An 18,661-nucleotide genomic window follows, 5' to 3' on the forward strand; every position below is an offset into this window, starting at 1 on the left:
GCTAAAGGCTAACTATTGTCAACATTTATAATTGTACACGTCTGACAATGAATGACATCTCTAAATATTTCATATACAGCTTTGTGTCTCTGCTTATAAAAGGTTGGTAAAGATACTTTTTTTTAAAGCAAAGTGTACCGCCCCACTGTGGTTTACAATTTGGCGGTAAATATTGCCCTCACGAGAGATGCAAAACTCTACTTGCTTCCGGAAGCTGTGCAGTGGGACCAAAAAGAGATACGATTATTTAAAACCTCTCTGATAATACTCTAATTAGTTTTACTCATTTTTTGGGACTTTGACATTGATGAACTAATATAATGGTGTTTGTTTATTTATTTGCGTTCTATAGATTTACGGAAGTCGCTATCAGAACAAGAGGAAGGTAATTCAAATAGCCATTTCCCCCAATATTTGGTATGTGTGCGCACGCGCAAATGGTGATAGTCGTCCAGGTTATAGTTAGCCGCTAGCGAGTAGAAGAAACTGGAAGAACTGGAATAGCACGGAAAGAACAACTCCAATCTAATTTAAGGGAGTTCCTCAAGTGTACCATGACGGTAAGTGTTTACAAAATAACACAGGATACATTACCATCGACTTCATATAATAATTTGTTAACTATTGCTATTTTAAAGATGTTGTTTCATCAAGATGGCGTCTCTCTGCCCGTGGCAGGCATAGCATTAGGAATTACAATACTGTCTAGTGGCAGCCATGTCGACAAACCAGCGAGTTTAGGTTAGTTAGATAAATTAGCTAGCCATCTAAAGATACTTTGGCATGATAACCGTCATTAGCTAGCTATGTTGCTTTTACCAGGAAGGCATGTCGTGTTGATTTTGTAAATAAATGGAAATTCTCCTTCATATAGTTATTGGTCAAAGTTTGCTTGCACAGCCGTTACTTAAACCTAGTTAGCTAACGTAAGCTAGACAGCTATCTATGTAATTTAGCAATGCATGAATGAGTGATGTTGTTTTGCCACTTGCAATCTAGCTAATTAATCTCTGTTTAGAACGACCCCCATCATTCATTAACTGGTTTTGTAGCTCCGGTATGGGCTACGACCTCCCCCTTAATAGGTGTGCAACTTTAACAAACCAGCTGCCCATGGCCATCAGGATCTTCATTGGGTGTATTGGTAGGGTTGGAGTAAATACCTGCATTGCCATTACCTGTCCAGGAGAAGGGCTTTTCACTTCTGAGATTGTATTTGTTTCCCAAAAAACAATCTTTAGTGAATCAATGTTAGTGTAAGGGAGGTACAGTGTGTCCAGTTGCGTCGGTGTGACTGACGAGTAACCTTGCCAAAGAAACTTGTTGGGCCTCAGAACTAATGTCTAGGTTGCCTAAACATCACTGTTACCATGGTTACTGTATGGATACCAGTCTGACAGAAGTCGCTGTAAAAAAAAGTCTGTCTCTACGAGCTAGAATATTGAATACAATGATGACATTTTAAATGCACTTCACCGGTTGTCTGTGTTGGTCCTTTTGGTGGTAGGAAGTGTAGATGGGGTAACGACAGGAAAGTTGTTGTTTACCTGACTTTTGGCGGCGCCGTTAGGTTCTGTTTGTATTTGCCATCACGTGATGCACAATATGTAAACAATAGCCGAATGTAACAACGTTGTCCTTCATGTAGGAGGTAATCTGAGACAAAGTATCAAATGTTATTAACCTAAGCATGTTCCCTCGCAATCAGTGGAAGTGCATTCGTTGAACATGGCACCTGTATAACAAAAAACAGTTAGCTAGTAGGAAATTAGTTTCCTAGTTCCGACTTGCACGTAAACGCAGCAATATTGTGTGAATTGTTGAAAATACAAACTGATTTTCAGACCAGCGTACTGAAAGTTGGATTAATAACACTCTTGATATTTTGTCCTATATTACCTCCTACTTGAGGACAAAATCAGCAGACAACAAAGTACTTTCAAAAGAAGTTTATTCAACAGTCTGACTTGTGATGGGATTGTTCACAAAAAGTGAGCCTACATGTTAGAGGAATTGTAGAGGCTAATGTCTAGGCCTTAGCTCAATGTGTTAACACACGGTTGAGTCGTCATTCATTTCCCCTTAAACCTAGTGGAGGGGACACTGTTTTGTGCTGAAACAGTCATTGCAGATTGCTGCTTTAAAGGACCAATAACTATAAGGTTGAATAATGTGTGTGTTTTCTTCGATTTAGGCACGTGACGCCGATTCGACTGATTTGCTACCCTTGATGGGCTCTCTTTACACGGACAAAAGAAAACACATTATGGAATCATCCAAATCGCCCAGAAGCTCAAAACACCACCATTCACGATCGAGGTCACGCTCCAGGGACCGAAAGCGCAAATCAAGTAAGTTAAATGCACTGAATTTGGTAATGCATAATGTTTGTAGCTTGAGTTAACACATTCAGGTCACTTGGTAGGTCACACATCCATCTTCAGATCCCAGGCCAACTGGTCATGGCATTTGTCTTTTGACATAAGTTTAGGGACAGAGCTGTAACTTGTTGACAGAAAAGTCAGAAATAGTCAAGTGCAACAGGTGACTCATCAGAGGCAACCCTAGCCCAGGTTCTAGACTGAGTGGAACTCGGGTCTAGTTGTATAACATATACCCACCTTGCGTGTTATTTCCCGACCTGTGTCCGTGTTTGGATTGGGAATGCGCCGTTTGCATCACCGAACAATGCCCAATAAATAATTCAATCCAGTTGTTTGGTTGACATCCGTGTTTGATTTGGGGAGGGGGGGATAGAATCTAGTAGCTGGATTTCATATTTTCTTTTGCACTGCTAGGTAATGTAAGGGATGCCAGTTTAATAAAACTGTCTTCTGACTATGATATACAGTCATAGCCAAAAATTGAGAATGACACAAATATTAATTTTCACAAAGTCTGCTGCCTCAGTTTGTATGATGGCAATTTGCATATACTCCAGAATGTTATGAAGAGCGATCAGATGAATTGCAATTAATTGCAAAGTCCCTCTTTGCCATGGAAATGAACTGAATCCCCAAAAAACATTTCCACTGCATTTCAGCCCTACCACAAAAGGACCAGCTGACATCATGTCAGTGATTCTCTCGTTAACACAGGTGTGAGTGTTGACGACGACAAGGCTGGAGATCACTCTGTCATGCTGATTGAGTTCGAATAACAGACTGGAAGCTTCAAAAGGAGGGTGGTGCTTGGAATCACGGTTCTTCCTCTGTCAATCATGGTTACCTGCAAGGAAACATGTGCCGTCATCATTGCTTTGCACAAAAAGGGCTTCACAGGCAAGGATATTGCTGCCAGTAAGATTGCACCTAAATCAACCATTTATCGGATCATCAAGAACTTCAAGGAGAGCGGTTCAATTGTTGTGAAGGCTTCAGGGCGCCCAAGAAAGTCCAGCAAGCGCCAGGACCGTCTCCTAAAGTTGATTCAGCTGCGGGATCGGGGCACCACCAGTACAGAGCTTGCTCAGGAATGGCAGCAGGCAGGTGTGAGTGCATCTGCACGCACAGTGAGGCAAAGACTTTTGGAGGATGGCCTGGTGTCAAGAAGGGCAGCAAAGAAGCCACTTCTCTCTGGGAAAACATCAGGGACAGACTGATATTCTGCAAAAGGTACAGGGATTGGACTGCTGAGGACTGGGATAAAGTCATTTTCTCTGATGAATCCCCTTCCCGATTGTTTGGGGCATCCGGAAAAAAGCTTGTCTGGAGAAGACACGGTGAGCGCTAACATCAGTCCTGTGTCATGCCAACAGTAAAGCATCCTGAGACCGTTCATGTGTGGGGTTGCTTCTCAGCCAAGGGAATGGGCTCACTCACAATTTTGCCTAAGAACACAGCCATGAATAAAGAATGGTACCAACACATCCTCCGAGAGCAACTTCTCCCAACCATCCATGAACAGTTTGGTGACAAACGATGCCTTTTCCAGCATGATGAAGCACTTCGCCACAAGGCAAGAGTGATAGCTAAGTGGCTCGGGGAACAAAACATTGATATTTTGGGTCCATGGCCAGGAAACTCCCCAGACCTTAATCCCATTGAGAACTTGTGGTCAATCCTCAAGAGGCGGGTGGACAAACAAAAACCCACAAATGCTGACAAACTCCAAGCATTGATAATGCAAGAATGGGCTGCCATCAGTCAGGATGTGGCCCAGAAGTTAATTGACAGCATGCCAGGGCGGATTGCAAAGGTCTTGAAAAAGAAGGGTCAACACTGCAAATATTGACTCTGCATCCACTTCATGTAATTGTTAATAAAAGCTTTTGACACTTATGAAATGCTTGTAATTATACTTCAGTATTCCATAGTAAAATCTGCCAAAAAATATCTAAAGACACTGAAGCAGCAAATTTGTGGAAATTAATATTTGTCATTCTCAAAACTTTTTTTCAAAACAGTACCAGACCAATGTTTGGACACACCTACTCATTCAAGGGTTTTTCTTTAAAATAATAAAAATATACATTGTAAAATAATGAAGACATCAAAACTATGAAATAACACATGGAATTATGTAATAACCAAAAAAGTATAAAACAAATCAAAATATATTTGAGATTCTTCAAAGTATTTCTATGAACTCGCATTTCTATGTGAATTTGGTCAGGTCACCCCAAAAAGTGACATTGCGGCTTTAACTGTGTATATGACGGCGTGCGCTCCAGGGCTAAGGCTACCCTAATTTGAAGGTGCAATAGAATTGGTCACTGTTCTCACCAATCCGTTTTACTTTTACAGGTGATAAAAAGCACGGACGAAGTCGGAGCAGGAGCAAAGAGGTAACTAACATTAGTTCATTTTAGTGAACTAAAAGTACAGCATTGTCACCATCTTGAATGTCGTTAGTTTTTTTGTCTTAGATCATGGTAAGTACCAAACAACAGTGTAGGCTATTTCACCTGAATCAAAGTTTAAGAGATTAAGATGGGCATGGAATTAATTCAATTGAAGAAGAGAGAAATATTTTTTTATTTACGTTAACTTATTCTTCTTGGACATCTGTCACTAAGTGTAGCCGTCCATACTAGATGGTGAAGATTGAATATGTAGGATATTTTTCTTTTGAATAAATCCTGTGTGTAGACCACATGATAACATTTCTACAATAAATCATACTCAGCGTGCTAAAGCACGAAGAGACACTGAACTGAAGACGCTGCTGACATAGCAAAATTATATGTCTACTACTCGGACAGGTAACTATCAGCCATTCAAATTCATACTTGCCTCCTAGAATTAAGAAAATAAAGGAAATTACAGCCTTTTACTGGGTTCAATTCAAGCTGCATTGTTATTACAATTACTCCAAGACAAACAGTCTGCTGGCAGTAACCTTATTAATCCAATTCATTCTTAGCCTGCCTTTTGAAAGCTGCACTTGTAGATGGGGAAGGGAATGTAGTGTTACATGAACTAAAACGAAGGTATTAAAGCTGTCTCTCAGATCTACGGTAACCTACATTGAGTTTAAGGTTTTTAATACATGTACCTACATTATATATTTGAAACAAAACTAAGTAGAAGTGGCTGTACTTACTTGGTGCACTTGAGTAGGTGGTGGACATGACAAAACGTATGCACTATAAGTTGGATCTACTAGTCTAAATACACTGAACAAAAATATAAACGCAACATGTAAAGTGTTGGTCCCATGTTCCATGAGCTGATATAAAAGATCCCAGAAATGTTCCATATGCGCAAAAAGTTTATTTCTCTCAAATTTTGTGCACAAATTTGTTTGCATCCCTGTTAGTGAGGATTTCTCCTTGGCCAAGATAATCCATCCACCTGACAGGTGTGGCATGTCAAGATCATTACACAGGTATATCTTATGCTAGGGACAATTTAAAGGCTGCTCTAAAATGTGCAGTTTTGTCACACAACACAATGCCACAGATGTTTTGAGGGAGAATACAATTGGCATGCTGACTGCAGGAATGTCCACCAGCGCTGTTGCCAGATAATTCAATGTTAATTTCTCTACAATAAGCCGCCTCCAGCGTCATTCCAGAAAACTTGGCAGTACATCCATCCAGCCTTGCAACCGCAGACCACGTCTGCGGTTGCAAGGCGGCGTGTGGGCGAGCGGTTTGCTGATGTCAACACTGAACAGCGTGCCCCATGGTGGGGTTATGGTATGGGAAGGCATAAGCTACGGACAATGAACACACTTGCATTTTATCGATGGCAATTTGAATGCACAGACACTGGCGAGACCCTGAGGTCCATTTTCGTGTCATTCATCCTCCGCCATCACCTCATGTTTCAGCATGACAATGCACGGCCCCATGTCGCAAGGATCTGTCCCGGTTTTCCATGGCCTGCATACTGACCAGACATCACCCATTTAGCACATTTGGGATGCTCTGGATCAACGTGTACTACAGCGTATTCCAGTTCCTGCCAATATTCAGCAACTTCGCACAACCATTGAAGAGGAGTGGGACAACATTACACAGGCCCCAATCAACAGTCCGATCAACTCTTTGCGGAGATGTGTCGCGCTGCATGAGACAAATGGTGGTCACACCAGATACTGACTGCTTTCCTTATTCACGCCCCTACATCATTTTTTTTTAGGTCTTTGTGACCAATAAATGCATATCTGTATTCCCAGTCATGTAAAATCCATAGATTAGGGCCTAATGAATTAAATTGACTGATTTTGTTATGAACTGTAACTCTTTAATTTCAATTACTGCGTTTTATATTTTTGTTCAGTATACATTGGAGTTGGAGGGCAATTCATTGAAACCTTTCTCTCCAGTTAGTTTTCACAGCTTGATAGGCTATCAAGCTCCTTCGAGCCGTTTATACTTCTGACATTCAGTGCATTCAGAAGTGATTCAGACCCCTTGACTTTTTCACATTTTGTTACGTAAGAGCCTTAAAGTGTGTGGTATGTGTATATAAACTCAGCAAAAAAAGCAACGTCCCTTTTTCAGATCCCTGTCTTTCAAAGATAATTCGTATAAATCCTAATAACTTCACAGATCTTCATTGTAACGGGTTTAAACACTGTTTCCCATGCTTGTTCAATGAACCATAAACAATTAATGAACATGCATCTGTGGAACGGTCGTTAAGATACTAACAGCTTACAGACGGTAGGCAATTAAGGTCACAGTTATGAATACATAGGACACTAAAGAGGCCTTTCTACTGACTCTGAAAAACACCAAAAGAAAGATGCCCAGGGTCCCTGCTCATCTGCGTGAATGTGCCTTAGGCATGCTGCAAGGAGGCATGAGGACTGCAGATGTGGCAAGGGCAATAAACTGCAATGTCTGTACTGTGAGACGCCTAAGACAGCGCTACAGGACGGACAGCTGATCATCCTCGTAGTGGCAGACCACGTGTAACAACACCTGCACAGGATCGGTACATCCGAACATCACACCTGCGGGACAGGTACCAGATGGCAACAACAACTGCCCGAGTTACACCAGGAATGCACAATCCCTCCTTCAGTGCTCAGACTGACCGAAATAGGCTGAGACAGGCTGGACTAAGGGCTTGTAGGCCTGTTGTAAGGCAGGTCCTCACCAGACATCACTGGCAACAACGTCACCTATGAGCACAAACTCACTGTCGCTGGACCAGACAGGACTGGCAAAAAGTGCTCTTCACCGACGAGTCGCGGTTTTGTCACACCAGGGGTGATGGTCAGATTCGCGTTTATCGTCAAAGGAATGAGCGTTACACCGAGGCCTGTACTTTGGAGCGGGATCGATTTGGAGGTGGAGGGTCCGTCATGGTCTGGGGCGGTGTGTCACAGCATCATCGGACTGAGCTTGTTGTCATTGCAGGCAATCTCAACGCTGTGCGTTACAGGGAAGACATCCTCCTCCCTCATGTGGTACCCTTCCTGCAGGCTCATCCTGACATTACCCTCCAGCATGACAATGCCACCACGCACAGAACGAGCAGTATGGCTGATTTCCTGCGAGACAGGAATGTCAGTGTTCTGCCATGGCCAGCAAAGAACCCGGATCTCAATCCCATTGAGCACGACTGGGACCTGTTGGATCAGAGGGTGAGGGCTAGGGCCATTCCCCCCCAGAAATGTCCGGGAACTTGCAGGTGCCTTGGTGGAAGAGTGGGGTAACATCTCACAGCAAGAACTGGCAAATCTGGTGCAGTCCATGAGGAGGAAATGCACTGCCGTACTTAATGCAGCTGGTGGCCACACCAGATACTGACTTACTTTTGATTTTGACCCCCCCTTAGTTCAGGGACACATTATTCCATTTCATTTAGTCAAATGTCTGTGGAACTTGTTCAGTTTGTCATAACATATTTACATATGTTAAGTTTGCTGAAAATATACACAGTTGACAGTGAGGACATTTTTTTGCTGAGTTTATATATAAAAAATCACCAATCTACACACAACGCAAATGCAAAACCAGGTTTTAGACATTTTGGAAAATATATTTAAATAAAAAACATTTTACATAAGTATTCAGACCCTTTACTCAATACTTTGTTGAATCACCTTTTGACAGCGATTACAGACTCGAGTCTTCTTGGGTATGACTCTACAAGCTTGGCGCACCTGCATTTGTGGAGTTTTTCCCATTTAATCTCTGCAGATCCTCTCAAGCGCTGTCATGTTGGATTGGAAGCGTTGTTGAACAGCTATTTTCAGGTCTCTCCAGAGATGTTTGATCGGGTTCAAATCCAGGCCCTGGCTGGGCCACTCAAGGACATTCAGAGACTTGTCCCGAATCCACTCCTGCATTGTCTTGGCTGTGTGCTTAGGGTTGTTGTCCTGTTGGAAGGTGATCCTTCGCCCCAGTCTGAGGTCCTGAGCGCTCTGGAGTAGTTTGTCATCAAGGATCTCTCCTGTACTTTGCTACGTTCATCTTTGCCTCGATCCTGACTAGTCTCCCAGTCCCTGCCTTTGAAAAACATCCCCACAGCATGATGCTGCCACCACCATTCTTCACCGTAGGGATGGTGCCAGATTTCTTCCAGATCTGACGCTTGGCATTCAGGCCAGAGAATGTTTAGGCAAACTCCAAGCGGGCTGTCATGTGCCTTTTACTGTGGAGTGGCTTTCATCTGGCCACTCTATTGTGAAGGCCTGAGTGCTGCAGCGATGGGAGAACCTTCCAGAAGGACAACCATTGTTGTAGAAAATATTAAATCAAATACTTCTCAGATACAGGAGCTTGTAAATTCAATTTGACTTTATTACGAAAGTAACAGAAGCCGAGCAATTTCATGGAAAAACTGCCTCATTCTTAGTGCTTGGCTTTTATACAGTTTTACCTTTACATAACATCGTCACTCCACTTTACGAATCATGTTGTCTTACTTAGTTTCCGTTCTCTTATTGGCTCAGATATTGGGGCATAGATTCTATTAGTGGCTTGACATGCATACCCCTTAGCTAATGTTCCTGTCCAAAGGTCTTCACAAGTTCAGACCTATATTGTCTGTATGATTAACCCATGTGCGTGTCCAGTAGCCTTCACAAGATCAGACATGTCCCAGTCCAGACACGTCTTGTTAGTCTACCTTGCCTCATCTACACAGATTCTGCTTACGTTCTGTTTTTTACATGTCCAATGGTCAATTCGATGTTGATCCAGCTTTGTACACTCACATGGGCTTCAGCCTTCATTCTGCTTACAAATGTCTAATATTTAAACTTTTATTGATTATTCTATCTACTTCAAAGAGAATAGTATTGGTACTGAGAATCATCAGATGACTGGAAAATCTCCTACACCATCGCCACAGAGGAACTCTAGAGCACGGTCAGAGTGACCATCGGGTTCTTGGTTCTTGGCCCTTCTCCCCCTATTGCTCAGTTTGGCCGGGCGGCCAGCTCTAGGAAGAGTCATGGTGGTTCCGTACTTCCTACATTTAAGAATGATGGCGGTCACTGTGTTCTTGGGGACCTTCAATGCTGCAGACATGTTTTTGGTACCCTTTCCCAGATCTGTGCCTCGACACAATCGTGTCTCTGAGCTCTACGGACAATTCCTACGAACACATGGCTTGGTTTTTGCTCTGACATGCACGGTCGACTATGGCACCTTTTTATATAGACAGGTGTGTGCCTTTTCTAAATCATGTCCAATCAATTGAATTCACCACAGGTGGACTCCAAGTTGATCATCCTTTGGATGTTTCTTCAATGGAAACAGGATGCACCTGAGCTCAATTTCGAGTCTCATAGCAAATGGTCTGAATACTTTTGTAAATTAGGTATTTCAGTTTTAAATTTGCTAAAATTTACACACCTGTTTTTGCTTTGTCATTGTGTGTAGATTGATGATAAAACAAATGATTTAATCAATTTTAGAATAAGGATGTAACAAAATATGGAAAAAGTCAAGTGGTCGGAATACTTTCTGAAAGGCACTGTATGGTCGGTCGGTTTCTGGTGATAAGTCAAAATCTGTCTGAAATGAGCAAGAGTTCTCAACATGCTTTGGTATTTTCTGTATCAAACCGTTGTACTAACGCTCTTTGTTGCACTATTTTCCTGAAAGAGACAACTTCTTCTTAAAACAGGCACGAAGGAGGGACTCTGAGAAGCCATCAAAATCTCACAGCAAGTCGGATGAGCAGCCGGAGCAGACTGAGAGGGGCAGGGAGAGACTTTCTGCAGAGAATGGGGAGGAGCGACACCGGCGCAAAGACAAGAAGGGACGGAGCCACTCCAGGTCACACTCACGGGACAGGTGGGTCTAGGTTCATGGAGATGGTACATGCTGTCTTGATATGTATTGAGACTAGTAACTGTGAACTGGGGAGCATTTTGTTTTCGCACTGTTTTAGACGTCATCGCAGCAGAAGTCGGGACAAACGGAGATCGCGGTCCCCGCGGGAGAAGAAGAAGAGGGCCAGCTCCCGGTCGGGTTCAAAGACCAAACACCGCCACAGGAGCAAAAGCAGGTGGGTTTCTCTTGCTACTCTCCCTACCATTCTCTGTGTTTGTCTTTGGTAACTAGGGATGTGACAAATGTTTAAAAAAAAAACTTTAAACTGGCCTTTATTTGGGGAGAAATGCTAGGGGGCATTCATACATTTTTACAATATAGCCCATTTTGACTTTGTGTCTGTGGTAACTAGTGGAAACCCTACCAGACAGCGCTCACCTTACTGCTGTCCCCCACCCACTCAGCAATGATGGTATTAATGCCGTTTTAGGTTCTCTGTTGTGTGCCGCGCTTCCATGTTGTCAGTACGTGCTTCATGTTCCACTTCTCATCAGTTTGATGGCTCGTTGCAATGATGTATAACCGCATGCTCTTAGACATCCAACAATCTGTTAACTTCTTGGGGCTATGTGGGACGTTAGCGTGCCACCCGTGGCGCACCCTATCAACAGCAGGTACATTTCAAGAGCGGCAAATTTGAAACCAAATAAATGTCAAAATTCAAATTTCTCAAACATACAACTAACTTACACCCTTTGAAAGATAAACATCTCCTTAATCTAACCACGTTGTCCGATTTCAAAAAGGTTTTACGGGGAAAGCATAAAGTTAGGTTATGTTAGGAGAGTACATTGACAATAGCTGTGTGTAATGTATTGTCGATTCAAAGACAGGCGTCACCAAAACCATAAAATCAGCTAAAATTATGCACTAACCTTTTACAATCTCCATCAGATGACACTCCTAGGACATTATGTTAGACAATGCATGCATTTTTAGTTCTATCAAGTTCATATTTATATCTAAAAACAGCGTTTTACTATGGCGTTGATGTTCAGGAAATCGTTTCCCTCCAATACCGGCAGTCAAGTCATGACAACAAAATAATGAATTAATATTAGAAAACATTGGTAAAATATTATATTGTCATTCAAAGAATTATAGATTTACATCTCTTGAACGCAATCGACTTGCCAGATTTAAAATTAACCTTACTGGGAAATCACACTTTGCAATAATCTGAGCACTGCGCCCAGAAAAATACGGATTGCGATACAGACTAACCGCCATGTTGGAGAGATCTAAAATCGAAAATACTATGTAAATAATCCATTACCTTTGATTCTCTTCATCAGATGTCACTTCCAAAGAATCCCAGGTCCATAACGAATGTAGTTTTGTTCAAAAAAGCTCATCATTTATGTCCAAAAAGCTCCGTGTTGTTAGCACATGATCTAAGCCAGCCGGACTTCACTTCACGAACGGAAAAAATATATTTACGTTCGTTCAAACATGTCAAACGTTGTATCGCATAAATCATTAGGGCCTTTTTTAACCAGAACATGAATAAAATTCAAGGCGGACCATTGGGTTCTCTTTTAAAACGTTTCGGAGAGAGTACCCAACATGAACTCGCGAGCCAGGTGTCTAATGTGCCATCACCGTTCCAAGGCTCTTCTTCGGTCAGATCTCACTGTAGAAGACTCAAAACACTTTGTAAAGGCTGGGGACATCTTGTGGAAGCAATAGGAAGTGCCAAAACATTCCTCAGCCCCTTTGTTTTTCAATGGTATAGGCTTAAAGTCAATTCAACACATCCGGTATCCACTTCCTGTCAGAATCTGTCTCAGGGTTTTGCCTGCCAAATGAGTTCTGTTATACTCACAGACACCATTCAAACAGTTTTAGAAACTTTAGGGTGTTTTCTATCCATATATAATAAGTATATGCATATTGTAGTTACTGGGTAGGATTAGTAACCAGATTAAATCGGGTACATTTTTTTATCCAGCCGTGAAAATACTGCCCCTATACCCTAACAGGTTAATGCCACGTATTGCGTATGAGAGCTCGCGCTTTGTACTTGCGTAGCAATCAACATACAATTTCTCTATCAGGGCTGTCAAGGTTTTTTGGACATGGCGTCTTGTAGTCTGGTTCTAGATATGTCATTAGGGGGTTTTGAAGCTGCCATCCTCTACCATTGACAATGGCTGCATATCAACAGTAATAATTTCTGTCATCAGCGCTGTGATTTTCTTTCTCATTCCCTAATCACACTGCTACCAGCAACGGGTTGAGTCTCATGGTGACTCCCTTTCAGCATTGCACCTGTTCTGCCACTGTAGCTCAATTCTACCACAAAGTTTGCATTTCATCACCTTCTCATTTATCTTCTCAAAGTATTGCCATGCAGGACTTTGCTGCTGTCACTTCCCTGTCTCACTCTGCCATTTTTCCAAATGTTAACGACGATGACGTGCGGAGCACTTTATATCCGTGGCAAATAATTTAAAAGCTTAATATCTCCTAACGTTACAGCATTGTTACAGCATAGGTAATTGTTACTTTTTCCGCTGATGGTCAGGACCTGTTAGTGGTAGTTTTGTGATGACTACACTGTGGTTGTCATTTTGTTTAAAAAGAAAATTGTTTCGGGTAGGGATTTTTTTCCTATATGTTTACACATTCACACCCCTATTGGTAACCACTCCTGTGTGCCTAATGTTTGCACCTCTGTCAGTTTGTAACCGTGTGTGTGAGAATGCGTATCTTTCTGTGGATCTTGAAATGCTATGATGTCTCTTTAGGGAGCGGAAGAAGAAGACTGATAAGGTGCGCAGAAAAGAGAAGAGTCGTAGCAGGTCTGTGAGCCCCCCGGCTTTCCGGGGCAGAAACACTGCCATGGACGCACAGGAGGCGCTGGCCAGAAGGTACTGCAGTGGCTTAGAGGAACTGTGACCTGAAGATTTGTTTGTTGAGTGTCTGTGAGGTTTAATGTCACGTGCACCAGTACAGTGAAATTCCTTTCTTAAAAACTACAAACCCAACAATGCAGTAATCAAAATCAATGGTGCACTAAAAATAACATCAGAACAAAAACACACCAGAAATGGAAATAAATAAGAACACAAGAAGGTAAGTAGCTATATACAGGGTCAGTTCCAATACCATATTTAAAATGCGCAGGGATACTGGAGTGATCGAGCTAGATATGTACAGTGCATTCGGAAAGTATACAGACCCCTTACCCTTTTCAATATTTTCTTACGTTACAGCCTTATTCTAAAATGTATTAAATAAAAATCCTCAATCTACACACACAATGCCCCGTAATGACAAAGCGAAAACAGGTGTTTAGACGTTTTTGCTAATTTATTTAAAAAAAATAAAACGCATACCATATTTACATAAGTATTTAGACCCTTTGCTATGAGAATCGGAATTGAGCTCAGGTGCATCCTGTTTCCATTGATCATCCTTGAGATGTTTCTACAACTTGATTGGAATCCACCTGTGGTAAATTCAATTGATTGGACATAATTTAGAAAGGCACACACCTGTCTATATAAGGTCCCACAGTTGACAGTGCATTTCAGAGCAAAAACCAAGCCATGAGGTCGATGGAATTCTCTGTAGAGCTCCTAGAAGGGTACCAAAAACATTCTGCAGCATTGAAGGTCCCCAAGAACACAGTAGCATCCATTCTTAAATGGAAGAAGTTTGGAACCACCAAGACTCTTCCTAGAGCTGGTCGCCCGTTCAAACTGAGCAATCGGGGGAGAAGTGCCTTGGTCGGGAAGGTGACCAAGAACGTGATGGTCACTCTGACAGAGCTCCAGAGTTCTTCTGTGGAGATGGGAGAACCTTCCAGAAGGACAACCTGCTCAACATCCTTGATGTTTCTACAACTTGATTGGAGTCCACCTGTGGTAAATTCATGATTTGGAAAGGCACACCTGTCTATAACACTCCACAAATCAGACCTTTATGGTAGAATGGCCAGACAGAAGCCACTCCTCATAAGTCACATGACAGCCCGCTTGGAGTTTGCCAAAAGGCACCTAAAGGACTCTTAACCATGAGAAACAAGATTGAACTGTTTGGCCTGAATTCCTAGCATCACATCTGGAAGAAACCTGGCACCATCCCTATGGTGAAGCATGGTGCTGTGGGTATGTTTTTCAGCAAATAGGGACTGGGAGACTAGTTAGGATTGAGGGAAAGCTGAACGGAGCAAAGTACAGAGAGATCCTTGATGGAAAACATGCTTTAGATTGCCCCAGTCTGAGATCCTGAGCAAAGGTTCACCTTCCAACAGGACAACAACCCTAAACACACAGCCAAGACAACGCAGGAGTGGCTTCAAGACAAGTCTCTGAGGGGCCCAGCCAGAGCCCGGACTTGAATCTGATCGAACATCTCTGGAGAGACCTGAAAATAGCTGTGCGGCGACACTCCCCATTCAACCTAACAGCTTGAAAGGATCTGCAGAGAAGAATGGGAGAAACTCCCCAAATACAGGTGTGCCAAGCTTGTAGCGTCATACCTAAGACGACTCAAGGCTGTAATCGCTGCCAAAGGGGCTTCAACAAAGTATTGAGTAAATGGTCTGAATACTTGTGTAAATGTGATATTTCCGTTTTTATTTAATTATTTTTGCTTTGTCATGATGGTGTATTTTGTGTAGATGAGGGGGGGAATAATTGAATCAATTTTAGAAGGCTGTAAACGTAACAAAATGTGGAAAAGTCCAGGGGTCTGAATACTTTCCGAATGCACTAATTTGGGACTAATTTGTTGTATTACTTGTGAGGCAAACCTGAGTGAGCTTAATATTATTTAAAAAATGTACCTTACTGAAGGCCTGCATCTGTTCAGTCTGAGGGAGTGAGGGAGCAGCGTTGAGGCTGCATCTCATCCGACTCACCGTCCCTCCGCTCTCCCTCCCTCCACTGAGAAAAGGGGACAGACTTCCAGCTGATGATGTAACTCAAGAGTCAGTACATTATTTCTGCCTCGTGCAGCAATTCATGTCACTCCTATGACAAGAGAAAGTGAAATATTCCTTCATATGGGGAAAAAGAACACACAACCCGCTAATAATAACAGCGCGAGCTTAACAGAACATTTTGCTTTACTCATTCACTGCTGCTGCAGTGCTGGTTATCGCTTGACTGGAATTAAGGTAAATGCACATTTTTATGGTTTATAAAAGTGTATATATAGTGTTGAATAACAACTTAGTCAATAAAACAGCAGCTCTTTGCTCTATTCATTGAGTCTCATAGTCATCTCACAGTATTAACTTTGGTGTGCGTTTGAGTCTTCTTTTTACAGTCTATGGCCAGCTGTAGGCCTATAGGTGCGTTTAATTAAAAAATAAATACCTCAAGGCTTTATCGTTGGGTTTTCTACAGAAATGTTTGGTGATCGACTAGGAATGCTTTGGAGATCGACGACTGGTTGGTGACCACTGGTCTAGGATGATGGAGTTGTGTGGATAACCAGCCTCAAAGCACTTCATGATTACAGTTGTGAGTGCTACAGGGCGGTGGTGGTCATTGTGGCATGAAGCGTTAGTTCTTGGGAACAGACATTATGGTAGTGGGATTTCAGACGGGACAAGGAGAGATTGAATATGCCTGCCAGCTGATCTGCACATGCTCAGAGAACGCGCCCTGTAATGCCGTCCAGCCCTGCGGCCTTGTGAGTGACCCGATTGACCTTACTCATGTCGGCCTCAGAGCGAGCTCTGCCAGTCCTCTGGGTCGGTGGGGGTGCTTGCGCATGGTAGCGTATTATTGTCTACGCATCCATAAAATGCATTGAGTTCAGCTGGAAGAGAGGCATCGTTGGGCATATCACAGTTGGGTCTTCCCCTGGCACATGCATTGGAACCTGTGTAGTATGATTCCGCCTTATTCCTATATTGCTTGTTTGACTGCGTGAAGGTCGTATCAGGACTTCTTGTACTTGTTAAAGTAGCGGACAATCTGCTCTAAAGCCTGGCTGACATATGAACACTCTTTACTTGCCTCTATGTCCAGGTTGGAAAGGGCAAAGAAACTGCAAGAGCAGAAAGAAAAGGAGATTTTGGAGAAACAGCAGCATCATGAGGTACCTGCAGGTGAGACACTCTCCTCGGCCATCAATTACACCTACAAAAAATGTAATCTGTGAGTAAAACCATAGAAACGGGTCACTAACACAGACCCACTTTTTTGCATTTCTAGTTCCAGCTCCCCTGCTGTCTGACACAGTAGTAGTTGCTGCTGCAGCTGCTACCAACCCTGTCCTCAATGTGGCAGCTCTCCTGGCCTCAGGGACCCAGGTCACGCCCCAGATCGCCATGGCAGCGCAAATGGCAGCCCTACAAGCTAAAACCTTAGCAGAGACTGGCATTGCTGTGCCCAGTTATTACAATCCCTCTGCTGTCAACCCCATGAAGTTTGCCGAGCAGGAGAAGAAAAGGAAGAAGCTCTGGCAGGGAAAGAAGGAAGGGGTAAGATTTTATGCTATGTAGTGAAATACGTAGAGCACTGGTTATTTGATGGAGCAGATTATCCTTTCTTTGTAACATCCGGAATGTAGAACTAGTGACTTAATGAAAATAAATATTGAGGAAAAAACATGCAACTTCGCTTATGGTGGTATGATTGTTGAAACTTACTAATACATGCAAATTGTTTGTTTTGAAGGACAAGTCACAGACAGCTGAGTTGTGGGAGAAGCTGAACTTCGGAAATAAGGACCAAAATGTTAAATTTCGTAAACTGATGGGCATCAAAGTATGTATAACGGAGTCCTTTTATTTTCCGATTTGTGTGTGTTGAATGCTGCAGAGCCTTGCATTTCTAACACTGTGGTTTCTGTCCTGTCAGGGGGAAGAGGAAGGCGAGGCCTCAAAGCCCCTCAATGACGAAGGCCTGAAGACCCTGCAGCAGCAGGAGGAGATGTTCCATAACCTGGACGTTCAGTATGAGATGGCTAGGTCCCAGACCCACACTCAAAGAGGCATGGGACTAGGCTTCGGCTCTTCATTCTCACGGGGCATGGACACCATCTAATGCCAAACCATGCACTGGCTTGCCCTTGCTTTCTTTCTCATTGGTCTCTCCACTCACAGCTAGCATTCAAGCTTGCATGGATGTTGTTGCATTGGATCTGTCATTTTATTTAGAAACAATCTCACGTCTTTTAAACATTGTCATGTAAATAGATGCTGAGTTTTCCTCAGTGTACATCTTTTCAGAATTATGCAATAGTTTAATGACTGATGCTGGCTGGATTTAGATTTCTGTTTGAGAAATGTGATTGCTTATTTGTTTTTTACAAAAAATGTATATATTTTGGATGGTTTGAAATGGAACATTATGTAGATCAAGTAAAATGATTCTGTTTATGTTCATTTACCAAGATTCTTTACAAATTGATCTGAATCCTAATCTCAATATGTAGTGTTATCATCTTTGTTTCCTTTCTACTGAATGGAAATGGAAAACAGTGGATCATATTACTAAGATGTCGACCAGGCATCTGATGGTTTCATGGAAAGAATGAACAATAAACTTACATATGTTCTTGAAATAAAAGTCAATTTGTGTTGAAGTGGTCCCAGGTGTTTGTTTTGGCTGTAAATGTTTTTTACAAAGTAACAAAAATGATGTTGGTGTAACAAACATTAATTTCCAAAGGGTCTTTGCTGAGAGAGGATGCATACAACATTGATTAATTAACACTGGAACATGAATGGTAAAATACACACTAAGGCTTAATCTGGAAATGGCTAATGCTCAAAGATTTGAAGTCCATTAACAACAAATTACATGACTGCTTTTGAGGACATGGATCAGGCTCAATTATTGACAAATAATTTAAGAAAATGCCTCTGAACAATAGCCTGGTGAAATATCAATTGTAAATTACATTTTGTGATCTCAAACACAGTGGTAAAATTCATCATGCAGTCCC

At 42.3% G+C, this 18,661-nt stretch overlaps 1 protein-coding gene across 1 annotated transcript; it reads left to right on the forward strand.

The window, feature by feature from the left end:
• The first annotated feature begins 231 nt into the window (after positions 1 to 231).
• LOC115164477 (arginine/serine-rich coiled-coil protein 2-like) lies at positions 232 to 18,298 on the forward strand. The gene is made up of 10 exons (XM_029717008.1): positions 232 to 560; positions 2,195 to 2,351; positions 4,746 to 4,786; positions 10,539 to 10,708; positions 10,806 to 10,922; positions 13,498 to 13,620; positions 16,738 to 16,817; positions 16,924 to 17,192; positions 17,389 to 17,478; positions 17,572 to 18,298. The coding sequence occupies exons 1-10, from the start codon at positions 555 to 557 to the stop codon at positions 17,755 to 17,757; spliced, it is 1,239 nt and encodes a 412-aa protein (XP_029572868.1). The 5' UTR covers positions 232 to 554; the 3' UTR covers positions 17,758 to 18,298.
• The last annotated feature ends 363 nt before the right edge of the window (positions 18,299 to 18,661 follow it).

Source organism: Salmo trutta, chromosome 27, assembly GCF_901001165.1.
Source record: "Salmo trutta chromosome 27, fSalTru1.1, whole genome shotgun sequence".
NCBI classification, from domain to species: domain Eukaryota; kingdom Metazoa; phylum Chordata; class Actinopteri; order Salmoniformes; family Salmonidae; genus Salmo; species Salmo trutta.

Coding starts and splice junctions, on each gene's coding strand:
- LOC115164477 (XM_029717008.1), top strand. Junction 2,352..4,745: donor GGACCGAAAGCGCAAATCAA/GTAAGTTAAATG, acceptor TTACTTTTACAG/GTGATAAAAAGCACGGACGA. Junction 10,709..10,805: donor AGGTCACACTCACGGGACAG/GTGGGTCTAGGT, acceptor GCACTGTTTTAG/ACGTCATCGCAGCAGAAGTC.